This window comes from Hippoglossus hippoglossus, chromosome 14 (genome assembly GCF_009819705.1).
Source record: "Hippoglossus hippoglossus isolate fHipHip1 chromosome 14, fHipHip1.pri, whole genome shotgun sequence".
Classification (NCBI taxonomy): domain Eukaryota; kingdom Metazoa; phylum Chordata; class Actinopteri; order Pleuronectiformes; family Pleuronectidae; genus Hippoglossus; species Hippoglossus hippoglossus.
The window spans coordinates 7,485,680-7,504,825 of NC_047164.1; the positions used below are offsets into that span (position 1 = coordinate 7,485,680).

Below are 19,146 nucleotides of genomic sequence, written 5' to 3' on the forward strand. Positions count from 1 at the left end.
GTTAGCAGTGAGAAACAAAATGATAAAAAAAAAATGCTGAAACTCTATTTAGAATGTTGTGTCTAGATTTAGACAAAATTCATTTTTTTGTCTTAGTGAAAAGATTGAATCCGACAGTAAAAGCCAGGGGTGTGGTGGCTATTTAAATATTCCATGTATAAAATATGTGAGAGATTCACAAGCTGTAAGAAAGAGAAATAAACTGTGGCTCATGTGTCTAATCTGCTTCATTGCAACAGGTCGTTCAGAGGTAGCTTGAAAAATTGCACTTTTTTAAATTACGCATGTCAACATTCTTTTACCTTATTGTGACTTTTTCATGATGTCACTTACAGTATATGATATCATGGGCATCATTTTCCGATAATTTGCTTTAGATTGGGTGTCTATTTTTTCTGAAAATATCGTGAAAAACAAAATTGGGGGATCATATATTTGTTGACCAAGTTTTTCAGCTATAGATGAACCTGAGCTTGCCACAGATTGTTTTTGTACATTGATATATTTTTTAAATTGTATCATTTACCATTATTAACAATTTCAATTAACAAACAAACGTAATTCAACATCTATGGCGGATATCACCTTGCGGCGACCTTCGACGTTTATGAAGTATGAAGAGGAAAACTCAATTTGCATCTTTATTGCCACTCAGAGGAGTGAATGTAAACAGCCGGGGATGCAGGAGCGCCGGGAGCAACAGTTTCCAAGTCAACGACACATGTCATTATTTGAAAAATTGGAACGTTGGGTTTCCTCTTTTCACTTCCATTTCTGATTTTGGATGTTTATTATTAAATGTTTTCACTCATTTGTTCCATCCCTCCAGTCTTTTTTAATTTTTCTGTCTCTACCTCTGAGTATCTCTCCTCCTCCCTCCTTTTCCTTCCCATCCCTGTCCGTCTCCCTCCCTCGATCATGTCCCGTGTTTCCCAGGTGTCTTGGGAGTGCATACGATGCACTGAGGGGACATAATGGTCCCAGTGCAATGTCAAACAATAACAACAGAGTCAAGGAACACCCGTCTGGTTTTTCTCTGACGTGAGGTGCATCAGCGAGGGGGGTTACTTAGTTTCCAGCTAGGATTTTTTTTAATTTCCAATTCAAAAAAAATGAAAAAAACGAACGTGCCTCCTGTGTTTATTATTTCACTGCCCTCGGTGAAATCGCCCACGCTGTTTTTTTGCGAGGGAGAGAAGCTGCACCGTTCCATTAACTCTGAGTTCACAGAAGCGCTGGCTTTGAGTGACACTCCCAGAACAGCACACTAGATGAGTAAGCTGCAAGGTTAACCATGAATAATGATTTTTCTCTTTGATAGAGGATTGCCTCCAGTGGAACATATAGAAAGCCAAAGAAATGGATTTCATCACAGGGTGGGAGGCGGTCATTTTACACAGGCAGGGTGAAAGAAGTAAGTTCGGTTTGTCAAACTGTGAGGAAATTCATATCAGAAAAAACATATATTCTAATAATAATTATGGAGCATTATCCCAATCAGCTTAAAACATAATGTATGTCCAGTTTGCAACTCTAGAAAAAAAAGCAAATGCATATCGTCTAATAGCAGATATACAGAAGCACCTACTTCTTCTACAGTGATGGAATAAACAGGGAAAGCCTCTTCACTTCTGACTTAAACACTGACTCATGTAACACAGACTTATTTGAAGTCCCCCAGGGGCACAGCCCGAGTGGAATTAATTTCAGGAACTAACTCAAATCAATAAGTTCACATTGTATTATCTGCAGGTCGCAAACAAAAAGGCGGAAATAAGTTCAAAAAGCAGAAATCTTTTGCCAATCAAAGAATAACTCAACGTTGATGTCGATCAGTCATTCAGGATAATAGCTTGGCCAGATTCAACCAATTTTAAATAATCTGAAATATCAAGAGTTTAACACTAAAGCCAAAATAAGAGAGATTAAAAAGTCCCATAGATATATTTGGGCTTCACAAAACAACTTTATACTCTGTTATGATATTTTATTTTCCATCATCATATGTATCGTGGCATAAATATCCACCTTTCTCTCCATCGCTGTGCCTCCTGCAAAGGGGTATTCCTTTTTTTCCATCACCGTGGCACTTAATCAGCATTACATCACTCTAACCATTTACTGTAAGTGCACTTAATCTTTCCAGCTAATAGAATAGAATAGCTTAACACATTGATAAGGCTGCAGAAAAGGTGCACAACCCCCGGGATAAACTGATGGTGTTAATCCTGCTCACGACTTGTGTGCCAACTTCCCAGCTATAGTTGTCCCTGTTTGAGCCAAAAAAGCAGATAAAGGACAAATAAGATTCGGCCTGATAAGAATTTTGGATTGTTTTCGGCACTCACCCTCGTCCGTGTCATCCGTGACCGGAGCCTTGCTGGATTGTCCGAGCCCCATGGCTGCTCCTCTCGCAGTTTTCTCCTGTTCTGGCTCCTTTTGCTCAACTCAGCATCGAACGGCTCTCCCTCTGAGACGCACTCATAGCCTGGTCAACACTACAGCCCCTCACACACACACACACACACACACACTCACACTCACACACACATACAGCCCCACGTGCCGGACCACTCAGCACTGTCCTTCCTCACTGCTGTTTAGATGAACGCAGGGAGACGGATGACTCTTGCCAGCCGGCAGAAGCAGGGTGGTTGATGTGTTGGTGGCTGTGGCCCTCTGTTGACTGAGAGTCTAACCTGTGAGTGGAGGCAAGGAAACAGGACACCGCCACCGCCACCAGGGAGGAAAGGAGAGGAGAGAGAGAGAGAGAGAGGGAAGGAGAGGAGAGAGGGGGGGGAAGTAAAGTTTAAAGGCAGATCTCCTGGGACATGGATGGACAGAATCGAATGATCGGTGGAAAGATCAATGCTGACCTTTCTTAGATGGAACAAATATATATTTTTTGTGCTTCAATAGTGGCACAAGAGCAGCAACGTTCACTTTACAGACGCCTTGATGAGTAAGGAGAATGACTTTCTTTTCTACTTTTCAAATAAGGAGGTCTTCTTCGTCTCGTCTTCTCTCCTTCGTTCCTCCTTTCCTTTATCAATTATTGAACCCCTTATATTTTAATCAGAACGTGATCCTACAGGAGCACCCTTCTACTGTGTGTGTGTGTGTGTGTGTGTGTGTGTGTGTGTGTGTGTGTGTGTGTGTGTGTGTGTGTGTGTGTGTGTGTGATGAATGGTATCATCCATTTTTCCATTATGAGCACAAGATTGGAGGCTTTTTGATTTACAGTTTGCTGCCGTTGTGTACCGTAATCCCTCAGGGTGCCTCACTCCATGATTCCATGAGTTACTACATTATTCTCCACTAGTAGAAGACAATAATTAAGTGTTTGAAGAAAAGAAAACTGTCTTGTGAAACGTGAGCTTATATATGGATGTTTAATTTAAACAGCCCCTGCATTACATCTTATCTCTGTAATACCCTGGTGTCAGAGGTGTCAAAAAGTAAGTTTACTCGAGTTATTTCATGGTAAATCACAACACGTCATAGCTTTACTGCTCTGTTGTTTGCAGTCATATCATTTTTAAACTGAGTGACATCTTGTGCCAAAGCAATATCTAACAGGAGAATGACTATAACTGAGTCATGGGATGTATTTCTGGGGTCGAACAGGCAAACTTCATTTCGCTGAGGCAACGTTCAACCCTCCAGGAGGAAAAAAGCCCTGTATGCATGTCATCCTCCGGCTGCATCATAAGGTCAACACAGCACATTTGAATATCCCACAATCAATGAAATGTTCAGAAATTAGTGCGAGAAGCCGCATTGCCGCAGAGGACACAGTGCCCGGAGCCCTTATCCGATCATATGTGGGAGAAAGGCAGAAACATGCGCTGAATAGAAAGTCCGTGTCTCCATCCCCTGCCTCCCTGCAGGGCACCTACCTCTGAACGGAGCCGGCGACTCGAGCACGGGACCATCTCCAGCCCGGTTTGCTGCAGAGACGCGAGGCGACCGCGGAGCAACAGCGCAGCTCAGAGCATCACTTGTCTGGTCCCGTGTCCGGACCGACGACGCACCGCGGGACACCTGGAGCCACGCAGCGGGACGTGACCTGCGGGATGCGCAAAAAAAAAACGAGATCCCAAATGTTTCTGGAGGACGGAGGGAAGCGAAGAGAGGGATCCGGAGGAGAAAGTGCGCTGGTGAGCGACTGACCTCCACATCGCCGCCTGTGTACTGGGCTGGAAACCAGCGTGCGTCTGGAGAGGCACGTTTCATAGGCTGATGTGATGTAGCTGCGGGGCTGAGGATCCCTGTCGTCAACATTCACTCACAAGGAAGGAAAATGATAAATATCCCCTTCATGTGTTTCAGTAGATGACACTTTATAATATCTGAAAATCTACTGGGATGTTACATTTTCAGCAGCCTTACAAAGAGACAATCATAACAAGTATATTAGTACAAGTCCACTGTAAAGTCTTATTTATAACGTTTTTCTTTGAATTAAAAAAAACCCTCTCTTAGTCTTTTCTAATCTTTAAAATATATTCTAATATTCTTTATTCAAAGACCTGCAGCAAAATAGTTTGTCCCCTTGTTGTCATAGAGTCAGAGGTCATGGTCAGCTTTAGAACAGCGCCCCCTAGAGCTGGTGACGGTTTATAACTCACCCGGAACAGGTCATTGGCACATGTTCATACATATACGCAGCTGGACTTGCTTGAGTTGCTTAAAGGCAGATTGTCGACAGTGCTGTTTCAACACGGTCCCAGGTGAGGGGCGGTCTGAGCCTGCTGCTGCCTCATAATAGCCATTAAACTTATATTGAAATAGTAATTACACAGAGAGAATATTGAACACTAATGTCTCTCTGGTGTTTCATTGCGAGTCTATACTGAGTTTGCACTGTGCTTTATATTATTGGCTTTTTAATATCCTTTTAGAATCGATGTAATATACGTTTGATATTGTTGAGAGGTGAAATGCTCAGTTCACCATATAAGTATTACCTGCTTTTATTTTGTATTTAAGCAGTCTGTGACACGTCGGGACCTTTAACATTTTGTATCAGTGGGTCAAATAACCACAAAGAGACACAAAACAACCAAAAGAAGTAACAAAGTCAGAAAAACGACACAAAACAACTACAGAGAGACACAAAGAAACCCAAAACATGATGAAAGACAAATAGTAGATGACAATGCAGTGTCGTGGTTTGGGATCTTTTTACATCACTTTCTGTCAACGATTCAACGATTGTCAAACCGCTGAAGGTGAAAACTTTGATCTTTAGACGTGATCTATCAAACCTGGGCGTCAATAATCAAACCTGACAACTGAGGGACCGCGAGGCTGCAAGCGAAGATCCAGGCACTCAGGTCGAGGTGTTAAAAACTCACGGCAGCATCTCCTGTCAGTGATACTAAAGAGTCTCATCACCAGAAAAAGCAGACCCTAAGACTGGAGCTCAGTGAGCAGTCACAGCAACAAAAAGACGCCTGTCAGCAGCAACTCAAGGCAGAAAAGATTCTCATGCCCGAAAGGGAAGAGAGGATCAGGAGTTGATCCGGGGGCTGAGGAGTGAGCAGGATGTCCTGTGTCAGGAGTTGGAGGGCCTGAAAGAAAAGAGTGGAGGAGCTGACCTCATCCAAGCTAAAGGCCGAGGGAGAGATAAATCAGGCCCTCCGGAGAGGAACAGTCTGGCTGAATGTACTCTTTTACAGGCACGTGCCAAAACTTGATGCCCCTGAGTAGCAACTGAGGCTGGAGAAATAGTGCACATCCACCCAAGACTCCTACACCTCAGCTGTTCTGCACCTTCCACCACCAATAGCTGAATTCCACAAGGCAGTGGCTCAGTGGTTGGCACGACAACCTCTCAGACGGACAGTAGCTGACCAGCTGGGCTCTTACAGCGTGGAGTCGTCATTCCCACACTCCCACACTCCACAGACAGCAAGTCCAGGTGAAACAGATACTTATCGACCCCTGTTAATCAAATTATAGTATATACAAATATTTAATATATATTTTTGTCTTTGGAATTGTATGTGGTATTAAGCAAATTACTAAATTGTCAATGTTTAAGGACAGCAGGGTCATTGGAGTCAATAGATTAATGGGTTTGAAATGTGTAAGAGCTATAGAACGATACTGCTTTCATTCCATCTGTTAGTGATGTTTAAATTTGTGTCTAAAATCCCTGTCTGCTGACTATATAATGCAACTATTTATAACCATAAAATAATGATATAACAATAATGATGGATTGTTTATATAGCCCCTTTCATACCACATATAGAGTAAACAAAAGGGGACCCAAAATTGATCCTTGGGGGACCCCACAAATGACAGGAGCACATGTAGATGAAGCATCTTCCAGCATTACTGAAAAGGAGCATTTTGACAGACAGGAGATTCACCAATCCAGCTCCACATCCCCGATACCAACCATATTCTTCAGATAAAATGGGCAAAAAATAGCATTATACTTATAGAGTGTAGAATAATTCTGTCGTCTTTGCCATTTTCTCTTCATACAATTTGAGTGAGTGCATTGTGAATGATAGATACAGTAGAAAGATAGATAGATGGATAGATAGATACTTTATCGATCACAAGGGAAATTTAGGTAATGTAATCCAAATGTCCTTTATCGTACACCTCACAAAGGTTTGCTGCTGGCACCTGGTTCCTGGTTTGAATCCCAGCTTGGCCGAGGCCTTTCTCTTTGGAGCTTGAATGTTCTCCCCGTGTCTGTGTGGGTTTTCTCTGGCTTCCTCCCACAGTCCAAAGAAATGCAAATGTAACATTACTCACTTGATGATAAACGTTCACCCAAGTTGCTAATCAAAATTTGGATTGAAATGTTTTTCAAGATCTGAAAAAGAATAGCACAGATGCAGATCTAGAAACTGAAGAAAACGTAAGTGCTTATACATCATGCATGTCAGCTCTGGGATTCGTATGCGGTGAATTACCAGGGCTTCAAAATCAGGATATATGTTTGCAGCTTTAAAATTTACTGCCTTTTGAGGAGATTCCTGTAATCCAATCTCTCATCATCCATTAACTTTCATGGCCATCATTAACTGAAAAACACACCCATCCATTATATAGACTGTCAGGTCACCTCTGTCCAATGTTAAATGAGGAGACCAAGGTCAAAGAGGATAATCGCTGAGTGGTGTGGACTCTGGGACCAGGGATATGCTTACAGTGCACACTGCATATTTTCCTCCTCTTCATGCCTCTTCGTCATGCCAAGACCCACTCAGCCTGGGCCATCCATCTTCATGCTGAGGGGGGGGAACAGACCTCCAACTTTTGGCGCGCCGCAGGACGTAACAAGCATCAGTCAAAAGCACAACAATCCCCGATCGGGCGTTTGGCAGCATCAGGAAGTGTGCTGCTCTTTTAGATGAGATAAGTGATGGCAATGTCATATCACAGCTGGACGGAGGCCAAGGAAAGCCACTCATAATGTAGGAGACCTCAGCTTGTGCCAGTGTTGTCCTAGTTTTGTAATTGAAGGTATTTTTTGCCACAGAAAGCCGGTGTATGGTACATTTAGGGATGGAGTGAGGACTTTTTAAGGAACTCAAACATCATGCTTTAGGAGACCTGACTTCTACAATTATGAGAGGTACATGTGGAGCTGTAGTCTGTGAAATTAGCACCATCTAGTGGAGGGAAATAGTCAGCAGTCGGTTTTATTTTAATATTATACAGCAAGGTTCCTCTGGGAAAAGACTTTACAGTAAATATCGCTTTTATAATCAATGTTGCAACCTGAGTATAAACAGTTAAACACTATCCTCCTCCCCGATGCATAAATTATTAATTATGGCAAACCTCTATTAGTGGGAAGTGTTATTCAAGCTTTTCTCTTCAAAATGTCAATGCTTATGTTTTCACTTTCATATCTTTTTCAGCCCTGATAGAATCTATCAAAACCATTTGACATTGTGATGTGAAGATGATATTGAAAACAGCTTCTATGGCATATTAATACCAGACACTTTTATTATCTGATCCCTTTTTTATATAGTACATTTCATCACAAGTAAACCTTGAGTGTTTTCTATTAAAATCAAAAGAGCTACACATAATCAAAGAATATAATACAATATACAATAAACAATAAACAATAAACAATAAACATTCATTTCATTCCAGTCAATTGAGTCGGGGTCTTGAGACGCCCCAGGCTTCAATTTTCCTGCAGCATACACACAGATTTTATTTGGGGAATTACAATTTAAAAAAATATATTCATAGTAAGAAGGAAGTAGCAGGAAAGATAAATGCAGACGGTGAAGATGCTCACACATTCACTGTAAACAAAATCACAAATTTATTGTTGCTGGAGTAAAAAGTAAAAGTAAAACTTATACATTTATCTGATCTGTTACCAAAGTCACAGTGATCCTGTCAACCTGGCTCCAATTCCTCTATAAAGATAAGTACTGTCTGTCGTCGCCCGTCATTCTTCTGCAGCTGCATAATAACTCTGGAGTAAACAGAGGGGGTGTGTTAGAAGATGTCCACATGTGTACGTGGCTGCATGTGTGCATCTGACACAAAGGCTCTGTAGGTGCTGCAGGTGTCACAGAGTCATGGCGATCTTTAACCACTTGCTGCTGGCTTCATTTTTGGTGCCTCTGGTGCTGAGCTCCCCTTTCTTCCCACCAACATGCTACACCAAGGTACTGAACATGGCACGAGAGCTCACCCAGTGGGCCGCACATCTGAAGTGGGACTCTGAAACTGTAAGTGGAGATTTTGATGTGATATTTCTTTCGGATTTGTTTGCTTTCGAATGCTCCAATAAGGAACACACTGCAGATATGTTAACTTTCCTTTATCTGGGTGTATATACATGTTTGATTTAGTTTGAATCCCATCAGATTAAAGTGTATAGGCTAGATGTGAGAATATTTCATTTGTTTATGAGTCTTTATAAGTAACATTAGATTATTTTACCAATTTCAATTGTTTTTAAACACTGAGATTCATATTGTTCTTTTCATCCAGAGTAGGTGCATGGCACACATGCCACATCTCTACCTTGATGTACATGTAAGTATGACTTTGAATTCCACATTATTATAACAAAAGTTTATAAATTGTATATTGTAAATTTACTAGGTTCAATTACTAGAATCATAGTCAAAACAAAGAGTGTTTTCTGATCCGTTCTTTCAGCTGTTTACCTTTCACTCTGTTTTCAACCATCTGGCTGTTATGACATTTTCTCTGACCTCTGTGGTGTCCTGGCTGCAAAACCTCAGCTTCTTTAAATCATGCAAAGGGACACTAATTGTAACTCATGCCGCCAGAACGCCTGCGTGATGTACAAAATAAGGACCTACATCTCCCTGGTGGAGGGCCTGCGACAGCGCCGCTGTGCGTACACCCGAGACGTGAGGAAGCTGTGGGGCAATCTGAGACAGCTCTTCATCTTCATGGGAGAGAAATGTCACGGGGTAAGACACACCGTCTCAACAAGTGTAACACAATCAGATTCAAATTGTGTCATGAAGACGGATTGATTTGTGGATTAAATTCGGTGAGGCACAAAGAGATGTCTTCAAATATGGTTTCTCTGTATCTTCAAAACAATCCTGAAGTCAACTGTGTGATAAACCACTGAAAGAGTCATGAAAGGAAATATTCATAATTTAAGTTCATCCTTAAATTTAACAAAATAAAGAACACTGACCCTGACCCTACTATATGACCTCTGTGGTGAAATAAAGCCAAGATCTGTAGTCTGTTTCCTGCCATGATCTTCATCATCACCATCTTCGCTTTGTCAGTGGCCACAGCCCGAAACCTGAGGTGACAGCCACAAACTGAATTGTCACATTTATGAAAACCAGCACTGAGGTTTCTTTAGTTAACATTAAACAGTCTCCATCTAATATGGATTTTTAGATAAATAAAATAAGTGTTCATCAGTTGATTCCTTCATATGTTTAAGTCCCCAACAAATAAACGTGTAAATCAAATGAGTCAGACTAGAAACAGGAAATGGAAAAAGAGCAAACACAGATGACACACATTCAGAGTGACTGTCATTTGATGGCTCACCCGCTGAGTCACTTCACAGGATTAAACAGGGTTTATGATGCAGATTAAATTATTATACAGATTGGTCCTGGTTCCTCCCTGAGCTGTGAAGTGAAGCACATCTGGCTCGGTGGCTGGTCTCCTGTAAAACACTGACAGGACCTGTCTGTGCAGAGCAGGCCGAGCCATGACGTCTCAACACAGCTTCAAGAGTTCATGCAGTTCGTCAGTTTCATCACAGACGTGTCAGTAACCATTAACAGAAAAGAAAACAGAGCATGAGGCTGGTTATAGCCTGGAAGTTTTGTGCTGATGTTTTTTATTTGTACCTGCTGTTCCAGTCTAGATTTTGATTCGTAGACACCTGAAATTTAGCTGCTTATAAGAACAAATCCTGAGTAAACCTTATTAAATCCCATATGCTTTAATCCGGTTTAATCACAAACTTTTGTCTTTCTTTCTTTCTACAGGACTTGGTGTTCACGATCTTTGACTGTGCTGCGCTGGAGCGTTAACGTCTGGATTCTGAAATCACGTCGTCTGCTCAGACAGAGACAACATTACAGTTCTTATGTGTAGTGATTGACTGATATTAATCTTAAACATATGTTGACTATGGTTCTGTAGCTAATTATATATTTTCTGTTTTTGAATATAATTAATGGTATTGCCACTGATTATCACAAAGCTCTAAAAGAGGAAACATTTCATATAATAAACTTCATTAAGATGACGGTGGCTCCTTTATTAGACTTAGGGGTGTTTTTGTTGTTGTTGTTGTTGCTGTTAAATATCTTCCACATCTCTCACTATGTCTTCCCATGAGTAATAAGATGTGTCATGTAGGCCACAAGGTCAGTACAGGCTACTACATAGAGAATTATCACAGATACATAGAACAATATAATAGAAATCTGTCTTATTTAGATTAAAATATTTTATTACTTCTTCTAACTTCTCCACCAATAACATGATTTTAAAACTTATATTTAGGACTTTTTAGGCATTTCTGGGTTTTTGTAAGTCAACAGCAGAACTCTGTTTGGAAGTGTTTGAAATAATGAACAGTTCTGTAACTGTACAAGATAAACACACACATACAGTTCATTACCAACAAGTCATGGCTGTGATGGGATTAGTAGAAACCTTGAAGGGCTTGTATGGACTTGTATGAGATTGTCTCTTCACTGTCGTAGACTAATTATACTTTGGGGACTTAGTGGAGATGTGATCAAATCCCCCCCCTGAGAGTATTGAGATTAACTGACACAGAGAATAGAAAGAGTACAGAGAATACAAAGCAGATGACTCTGTATTTAATGTCTACAACAAAGATGATCATGTCTTTACGCCCTGAAATGGATAAAACATTGTAATCCACAATGCTAAAGTTAATTCATTTTGTCTTTTTAAACCCATTTAAACGTGAAAAAATACATGCAGGATAAAAATAAAAGACCAAATTAATCCAGTTTAACCCAGTAAACTGTGAGGAAATATTATTTAGGACTTCAACTAACTAATTTTTTGATAATTTTCCATGAGTCCAAGATGACGTCCTTGTTATTTTCTATAAGACCCAATGGAAAAAAATGATCTGCAACTCCTCATATTGAATTATTTACTTTTTGAATGAGTGTCTTGTGAAAGACGGGCAGATTATATAAGATTATTCTTCTTTCTGCTCCTGATCATCCAAGGTTTGAGATTTTGTGTCTGGCTCTTAAATTGTTTTGTTTGGTCGAAATAAAGAAAAAAAATATTCCTCAGTCAAAAAATATTGATCTTAATCTTCTCTCACTCAACTGATGGATTTTTGACAAATCATTTCAGTATTAATAAGGGACATTCATAGTTGACCTGCTTTCTGCTTTGAGGTCAGGCTCCACACGCTCAACAGGTACGAGTTCACTGAGCTGAATCTGCCACTAGAGGGCGCAATAGCCCAGCTCGTGCAGGTAAGGAGTAATGTCTGAGTAAAGTCTGCTGCTGTTGACTTAAAACAGAAACTACAGCAAAGGTTAAATGATAAATACTTTTAAATATACGAGTTGCAGTAAACGAAACTGTGACGAACTCACACAGAAACTCAACCTCACTTAATTGGCTCTTTGTTTAAAAACTCAACAATTGAATAATCAACACCATTACACATAGAGGTGCGGCAGGATTATGAACAAACAATAAATTGGTTCTATTATAAAATAATACGTTCCTCTGATGTCCATCTGACGCTCAGTGGGTTTGTTTAATGTCCCAGCTGTTTGAGAAGTGGGGGAGTGGGGGGGGGACACGCCCAGAGCCCAACCCGGACATGGAGTCCCTGCGCCTCGGCTGCGTTCAGAGTGACGCGGGCTTGTTATATCGAAGAAACTACATTTCCATGACGGCAGTGGGAGGGTTGTTGGGTAACAAGGTGGGGCCTGTTTGAGGCAACAAGTCGTGTGGAGCAGAGGAGGCGCAGGCGGACACAGCTTCTCTCCATCGGGTCACTTTCCAGCCGCAGGTGGTCCCCGCGCGTCCTGCGCCACCGCACTTTGTCAATGGGAATCTAACGTGTCCCAACTCCAGAGCTCACGCGCACAACACAGGGTCCACATGGACGCAGTGGGATCTCTTATTTGAAACCACTTCTCGTTTTATTTCTTTTTTTTTGAGTTTTGCTCAAGGACGCGGGAAGTGAAGACTTACTTGGCAGATTTGTTCAGTGGCACCGCGCGTCTCGTCGTGCGTAATGCTCCGCGTGTAGAGACCGGAGCCTGTTCATTTCTTTTTATAGTTGAATGTTGTTGCGGTGTTCATAATGCCATTCTCCAGATTGAGCAAGCTTCTCCGTCTCCCCACCATTGAGATCAAGAAGAAGGTGAAGCAGTACGAGCACGTCCACCGGGACATCAACCCCAACGACTTATGGGAGATTGTTGGAGAGCTGGGCGACGGCGCCTTTGGGAAGGTCTACAAGGTGAGTGTGGATCCAGAGACACCTGCTGATCGATCTAAAGTTGAATCGATTGGTTGATCACCTGTTGGCCGCCACTTCAAAAACAGTGTATCATCTCTGATGGCTTATTGGCTATTTCAACTTTTAAAGTGTCACTCTAGAAACGTTTTTGTCTAATTCAGAGATGAAGAATGATCAGTTGTCAACTCCCTACATTTGATTTCCTTGTAGTTTGGGTTTCTGTGGTTATTTTGATGCTCATATCTTATATCCTGATCTTTCCTGGAATGTAAGTTTGCATTGTTTAGGGTTCAAACTACTTCCGTTTACCTTGAGGTGCTTCATCATCCCAGCAATTACCTACAAGGTGACTAATGTCTCAGCCATGTCGCCTGTCCACAGTCCCACTGAAACTCTAACTAGGTTTAGTCACCATTCTTTAACTCTGGGTCACAGCTAAGCTCGATACTACACCACTCGTGAAACAAATATTATTTATACAACACATTCTCAAAACAGCCAGTGCTTAGAGAGGACAAACAAAAAACAAGAGTACAAAACATCTCAGACAAGAAGTAAAAACAGTGTAGTTTAAAAAAACAGCAGATAAAAGAATACATCATTTAAAAGTAAGGACAGAAGAAACTATAGCAAAGACAATCAAGTACAATCCTTTCGATAAAGGTTTGTTTTGAGAGATAGTCAGTGAGGTTTCAAGATTACCTAAGACTGTCCACTTCCTCCTGCAACAACTACCTTCTACCCTTTTATTTTGAAGATGTTTCACTTGCTGTTTTACTGAAGTGCACATGAAGGACTCTCTCACTTCTCTTATGATCATTCCCAAACATTTAGAAAGTTCTGTAATCACCTTCCCTCCCACTGCCCCCATCACATCTTGCTGTGAATCCAATGTGAAGCAGCCGGAGGGACATTGAAAGCCTCCTTCATTAGTCTGGTCCTCCCAAACCTCAGTAGCAGCAGCAGCAGCAGTAGTTTTGGCTCGGAGGATTTATTTAATCTGGATGTGTTGGCTGGTCAGTCCCCTCTGTGGAGCACAGGCGCTCTGTGTCCGCGCTGCCCAGTGGAGCACAGTGGGAGTCTTTGACACATCAGGGGAGGCCTCAGTGGAAGAAGTGATTCCTTAGCATGACTTTGGGTTTACACTGAACGGGAAAATGTCGACTTTTCAGAGGACCCCACCTCGTTCAGGTATTTAGTTTGTAACTCACAGGTAGAAAACGACAAGGATGCCTCCACACCGGCCTTGTTTTCATACTGAGCATGCGTGTTTCAGTGGAGGCGGCGACTTGTCTGCAACGAAATGAAAAGACCACTGTTAAATTCACAGGTCTGAATTAAACTCATCATGAGTTGCGCTGTAATGTGTATTTTTAGCAGAGCAAACATGTGATAATCTTTGGCAACATATAGAAAATTAGAAAAGCATGGAGCGACCATGAAAACAAAAAGAAGCTTTTAGTTTCCTTCCAACAGGCTGCATGTGGAGCTGAGTGAACACAAGGTGCTGTACGTGTGGAGAAACCTTTTTAATATGTGTACACACGGAGGATTTTATTTTTGCAATGCAGGTTGGCTCGAAAACTCCAACTAAAGCCAAACTACACACACGATTGGGCGTGTTTTGAGAGTCATTCCACTTCAATAAACGCCAGGCCTTCAGCATTGTAAGGTGTCCCCACTGTGTTCGCCCTCTCGTATACGAATGTCTTGGCTCTGGCTTCTGTGTCCTCTCCCTAAGTGGGCTGCAGGAGGACGGCTCCGCACCTGCAGCTGTCAGACGCAAGCGGAGGGAGGCAGAGTGGGAGCACAGGGCCGAGGGAGGAAATGGTGGGACTTAGGTCAGGGGGACGACTTCCTCTCACAGCTCCCAAAATTCAGAATAAGCAGTTCGTCCGTGGGAGGCGAAGGCCTCAAGTGATGAATCGTGCATGTTTTCCGTTGTTAGTCTTTGATAGAGGAGGCGTGGAAGGAGGAGCAGGAGGCCCCAGTATCTCTGTCACCACTGAAATCAGCTGTTTTTTCAGACTGAGAGGAGCAGGGGTAATAAAAACAGCTGGTGTTACAGGCAGCACAATAAGATCGTCCCTGCATAAGAAGACACTTTGAATTCTTATCACGTGCACATGGTGCGGGCGCCCTGCTCCCTGCTCAGGCAGCCTCTGTTTTCAGCATCTGTCTCCTCGAGATGAAGAGCAGTCCTCTGTAATGGCACAGCGTCGGCTGAGGGTACAGAGTGCTCCTGTCACGCAGACTCTGGAAAGGTTAATGTCGCCACTGAGGGAATAAGCACTCACTTTGTTACGTAAGCAGATCATTGAGGGGAAATCAAGCCATGTGTTTACACTGCAGGGACACTGTGGAAGGAAAGGTCCCATAAAATACAATATAATCCCACGCTTATCAAATACGTTCTGCTGTATTTGCAGAGCTGTATAGATGTGTCTGATTTTTACAGTTGATCGTCTGCTGCAGGTTGGAAGCCTCAGATCAGGTTGAGGGGACACAGTGATTTAAGAAGACGGGAAAGAGAACCGCTTCACAAAATTACCTGTATTTTTTAAACTTCTCTAAAATGCTGAATATTTTGTATCTATTCTGGTCTCAAATGTGTTTTTATGAATATGAAATTTCTTTTTAGTTTAACTGCTGCACCTCATTATATTTGTTTGAGGGTCACGTGCCCAAAAACTTGATCTACTGCATCGAACATTAAAACCTTTTCATGACTTTCTAACTTCAGTTCCAACTTCTTAAAGACTCACATTGTTGAGCATAGTTTGGCTCTTAATTAACCTTCATACATTGAACTTTCAGAAAATAAACATTTTCAAACTTTTTTTGTTGTCACATAACTTTAAAAGAAGAATTGCAGAGTATTCATTTTTAAATGTGGCTGCATAGTTTATGGAAACACGTGCAGACAAACAACTCAAGTTTTCCGTGTCATAAGGTTATAGTGCTGTCAACCTCCGGTGTCACACGGTAGTTAACCACAAACACAGCAGGGAGTCTAACACTTAGTTCTTTTTCTTACTTTATGCTGGTATCAGGATGTTTATTTGAGAAGTGCTGCTTCACACAAGAACCTGGTTTAATAAACAAATCAAGCACTTGTAGATTTTGAGTTTAAACTCAAAAATAAATTCTCAATTACCTTATTAAAACCTTACTAGAGCCTGTTGGAGTTTGGCTATAACAGGAAAAAGTAATCGGCTAAATCTGTATTTTATTGATGTGCCATATAGGTGCTACTTTTATCTTTCAGTTTAATTGTCATGTTGGATTTCCTTTTAGTGCAGTGTTGTAAGAGCTTGACACATTGTTAAATTTGTTGCGCTATGTTGTGATTCATAAGCATCTCCTCAGACATGTTTGTCTACGGGTACAGGGCTCATCCTGAAAGTAACCACATGACATGAGAATGTCTCACATCTCGTACATCCAGTGTGTCAGGATCTTGTCTTTTTTTATCTGTCTGTCCATGCATGCTCGCACTTGTTGAAGAAAGTTTGAGTGTGTGTGTGTGTGTGTGGGTGGCAGCAGCTGAAGCATGAAACAGAAGTTGTATGGTTCCCCTCACTAATTAATGAGCCGCGTGCCGCTGAGCACATTGCCCTGCTGCTGCTGCCGCCGGTGAAATGTTTCCATAGACACACGCGTGTCTGCAAGGTTACGCTCCAGCCGATTCCCATTGAGGGATGGAAACACGGTGCATCTTTCTCTCAGTTGGTCTGTGATGTGAAAGACTCTGCTCTAAACCTGGACTTTAACAGTGGTCAAGGGGAATGTGTGTGGTCATCTGCCTTTTGATCTTCATGCACAACCCTGAGGCTTGTTTGTAAAAGTGTCTACTTTGCAGTTTCTTTTAGATCTTAAATTATTTTTAGCTTTGTGAAGAGAAATTAGCTGGTCAGTAAAAACCAACTTTAGTTACAGGGTTATAAAAGGAACCAGAGGTTAGATAGACACTGTGTTTCCTGTGATGGCATTATTTGCCTGGTTGGACTTAATGGATGTGATTGTTTTTTTAGTCAATGCCAGAACATGTCTAATTGTCCCTGGGTCCAATTTAGAAAGGGTATAATCCTGAGGACCATTTGCTTTTTAAACATTTCCTTGTGCACATAAGGTTTGAATAAGTGGGGTCCTTTTTAATAGGCCAGATGTTGTGGGGAAACCTGAATTGCTTTATGGCTCGAAAGAGAAAAAAGTGTTGCACTGGTCTAGTTTAGATTGTCTCACAATGACAGAGTTTGCAACGAGTAAAAGGTTCATGTTGAAATCCCTCCAAACACGATCATCCTCTTCTGTCAAGTAAAAGCAAAATGAGTTAGGTGTCTTTGGTTAAGGGGAGGGTGGGGTGTAGTTTGCAACATCCTCTTTGCAAAGGAAAGCCACAAGGTTGATGTGAATTGCAAAGAGCCACGAAGACGCACGTGCTTTTAGTGAAACCATCGTCATCTAGAGGTTGGTGGGTCTAATCTCCGGGGGGCAGCTGGGTGCACGCTGACTGATAAGAAACGTGCTGGGTGGGCGTGTGCTCATCGGCCGGGAGTCGTCAAGGCTTTGAATGTTTGAACATTTTGCAGTGTTGATCAAAACTTGCACATCCAGAAAAATAGCCAATGCTTCCTCGGTGAGGGTTGTTACCTTTTGAGCTTTGCTCCGTCATGTGCTTCACACCCAGTTATGTGAATGCATAACTTTCATCCAGCGAGCAGGTGGATTGTTTTCAAAAGAGGAAAGATCTGCTGAGTTGATATCCTTAATCAAAGCTGTATCTTGAAACAGGTTTTCAGTCACTTAAGTAGTAGGTTCAGGTTCCCTGTATTGAAACAAGTGAACTCTTGAAATAAAGCACTCTCTCCTGCAAGGCTAACAGCGATGTCAGTTGATGTTAACTCACACACCAATAGTTTTAACTTTAGCTTTAACTGTGATTATACTGGAGCGACCAACAGAGGCCGGTCAATGGGAATAGACTCACTGTGACCAATGATGTGGACTTGTCACTTACTCACTCACTCAGTCGTGGACATAAGCGTGTGTAGGGCCGGCCCTGCTGACGCGGGTCAACCGAAATGTCAAGCTTGTGTTTTTTTTATACGATTTTTGCCTTTCTTGGCTGCGTTTCGCCACAAGACTCCACTTCCTGTTGTTTCAAGTTAAAGGTCCTCTGCAGTGTTGAAATGCAGTGGTGGCAATCATTTTGCAGCCCGGGACTGCCACTCCTGCCATGTTTCTTTTGTGTTGACACAAAAATACAAATTGTATCGTAGTTTCAGCTGTTGAAAGAGCAAAATGTGCAACATCCCTTTTACGTTACTGGCTTAAACACACGTTATCCTTCTGATATGTCAATTGTCACATTTGGAAATATGATGTATTTTGCTGTTTCCTGAATTATTGTTTTCGATTCTTTAAAAACAATCCTATCTCCAATTTTGTTTTGAAATCTTGACAAATAAGAAATACATTTTCAGTGGCTTTCTACAGCTTTCTACTTTTATGTAATAAAACATAACTTTGTTGTAGTCCAAAACAAATTAGTAGCTTTCAAGTCGCTGTTTGCTCGTGCACTTTGTTCATCTGAGTGACAGATCATAGCTTCTCCAGGCGTCTGCTGTCAGAGGAGAGGTTTTATTAGCTGCTGTGGTTGTGCAGGAGCTGTAGGTTTTACAGGTTTTATGAGGGGGCAAAGGTCCAACCTACACACATTCCCCTGGCGGTGGTTGTGTGTGTTTTTGGAGACTGCGACACCCTATGCAAGCGGAAAATGCATTTGGTATGTTCCTTCAACCTGGAGGTGAGCGACCCAGGGGAAAGTCCTCCGTGTGTTATTGGTTACAGGAGGTCATTCTGGTCCGTTGACACTGGAAGTAATTATTCCTTTTTATAACAGTTTAAATGGACAAAAACTCCTTAATTGAGTTATAATATTAAAATAATGCTGATGGAGCATGGCTGGGAACGTGCGCTTGTAGGTGTGTGTTTACTCTGCCAGTGCACGCAGTGTGTTTGTATTGTAATGTGTCACTAACATCTGCTTTTCCAGCTTTCTCTAAATCTTTTGTTGAGCGGCAGCAGGCGTCCTCCTCTGTCACTGCGGCCTTCAGACAGTTGGTTACTGAAAACAGATGGATGAG

The 19,146-nt window shown here is 41.8% G+C and overlaps 3 protein-coding genes across 5 annotated transcripts in view; 2 read left to right on the forward strand and 1 right to left on the reverse strand.

Moving 5' to 3' along the window:
• The window catches only part of stk32a (serine/threonine kinase 32A), a 58,917-nt gene extending 54,698 nt beyond the window's left edge, over positions 1-4,219 (reverse strand). Inside the window, exons 1-2 of one of the 2 annotated variants that reach the window (XM_034606567.1) lie at positions 3,900-4,217; positions 2,349-2,699 (exon numbers count right to left, since the gene is read on the reverse strand). In XM_034606567.1, coding sequence (XP_034462458.1) covers positions 2,349-2,400 — 52 coding nt within the window. In that variant the 5' untranslated portion in view covers positions 2,401-2,699; positions 3,900-4,217. Of the gene's footprint in view, positions 1-2,348; positions 2,700-3,899 lie in introns of both variants that reach the window. The other variant, XM_034606570.1, reaches the window with a different exon arrangement.
• A 4,236-nt stretch (positions 4,220-8,455) lies between these two features.
• Positions 8,456-10,616, forward strand: LOC117774279 (cytokine-like protein 1). Its single transcript, XM_034606572.1, has 4 exons — positions 8,456-8,732; positions 8,998-9,042; positions 9,303-9,449; positions 10,506-10,616. The coding sequence occupies exons 1-4, from the start codon at positions 8,580-8,582 to the stop codon at positions 10,548-10,550; spliced, it is 390 nt and encodes a 129-aa protein (XP_034462463.1). The 5' UTR covers positions 8,456-8,579; the 3' UTR covers positions 10,551-10,616.
• Positions 10,617-12,503: 1,887 nt separating this feature from the next.
• Positions 12,504-19,146, forward strand: part of stk10 (serine/threonine kinase 10) — a 36,077-nt gene continuing 29,434 nt past the window's right edge. The window contains exon 1 of one of the 2 annotated variants that reach the window (XM_034606550.1): positions 12,504-12,997. In XM_034606550.1, coding sequence (XP_034462441.1) covers positions 12,839-12,997 — 159 coding nt within the window. In that variant the 5' untranslated portion in view covers positions 12,504-12,838. The remainder of the gene's footprint in view (positions 12,998-19,146) is intronic. The other variant, XM_034606551.1, reaches the window with a different exon arrangement.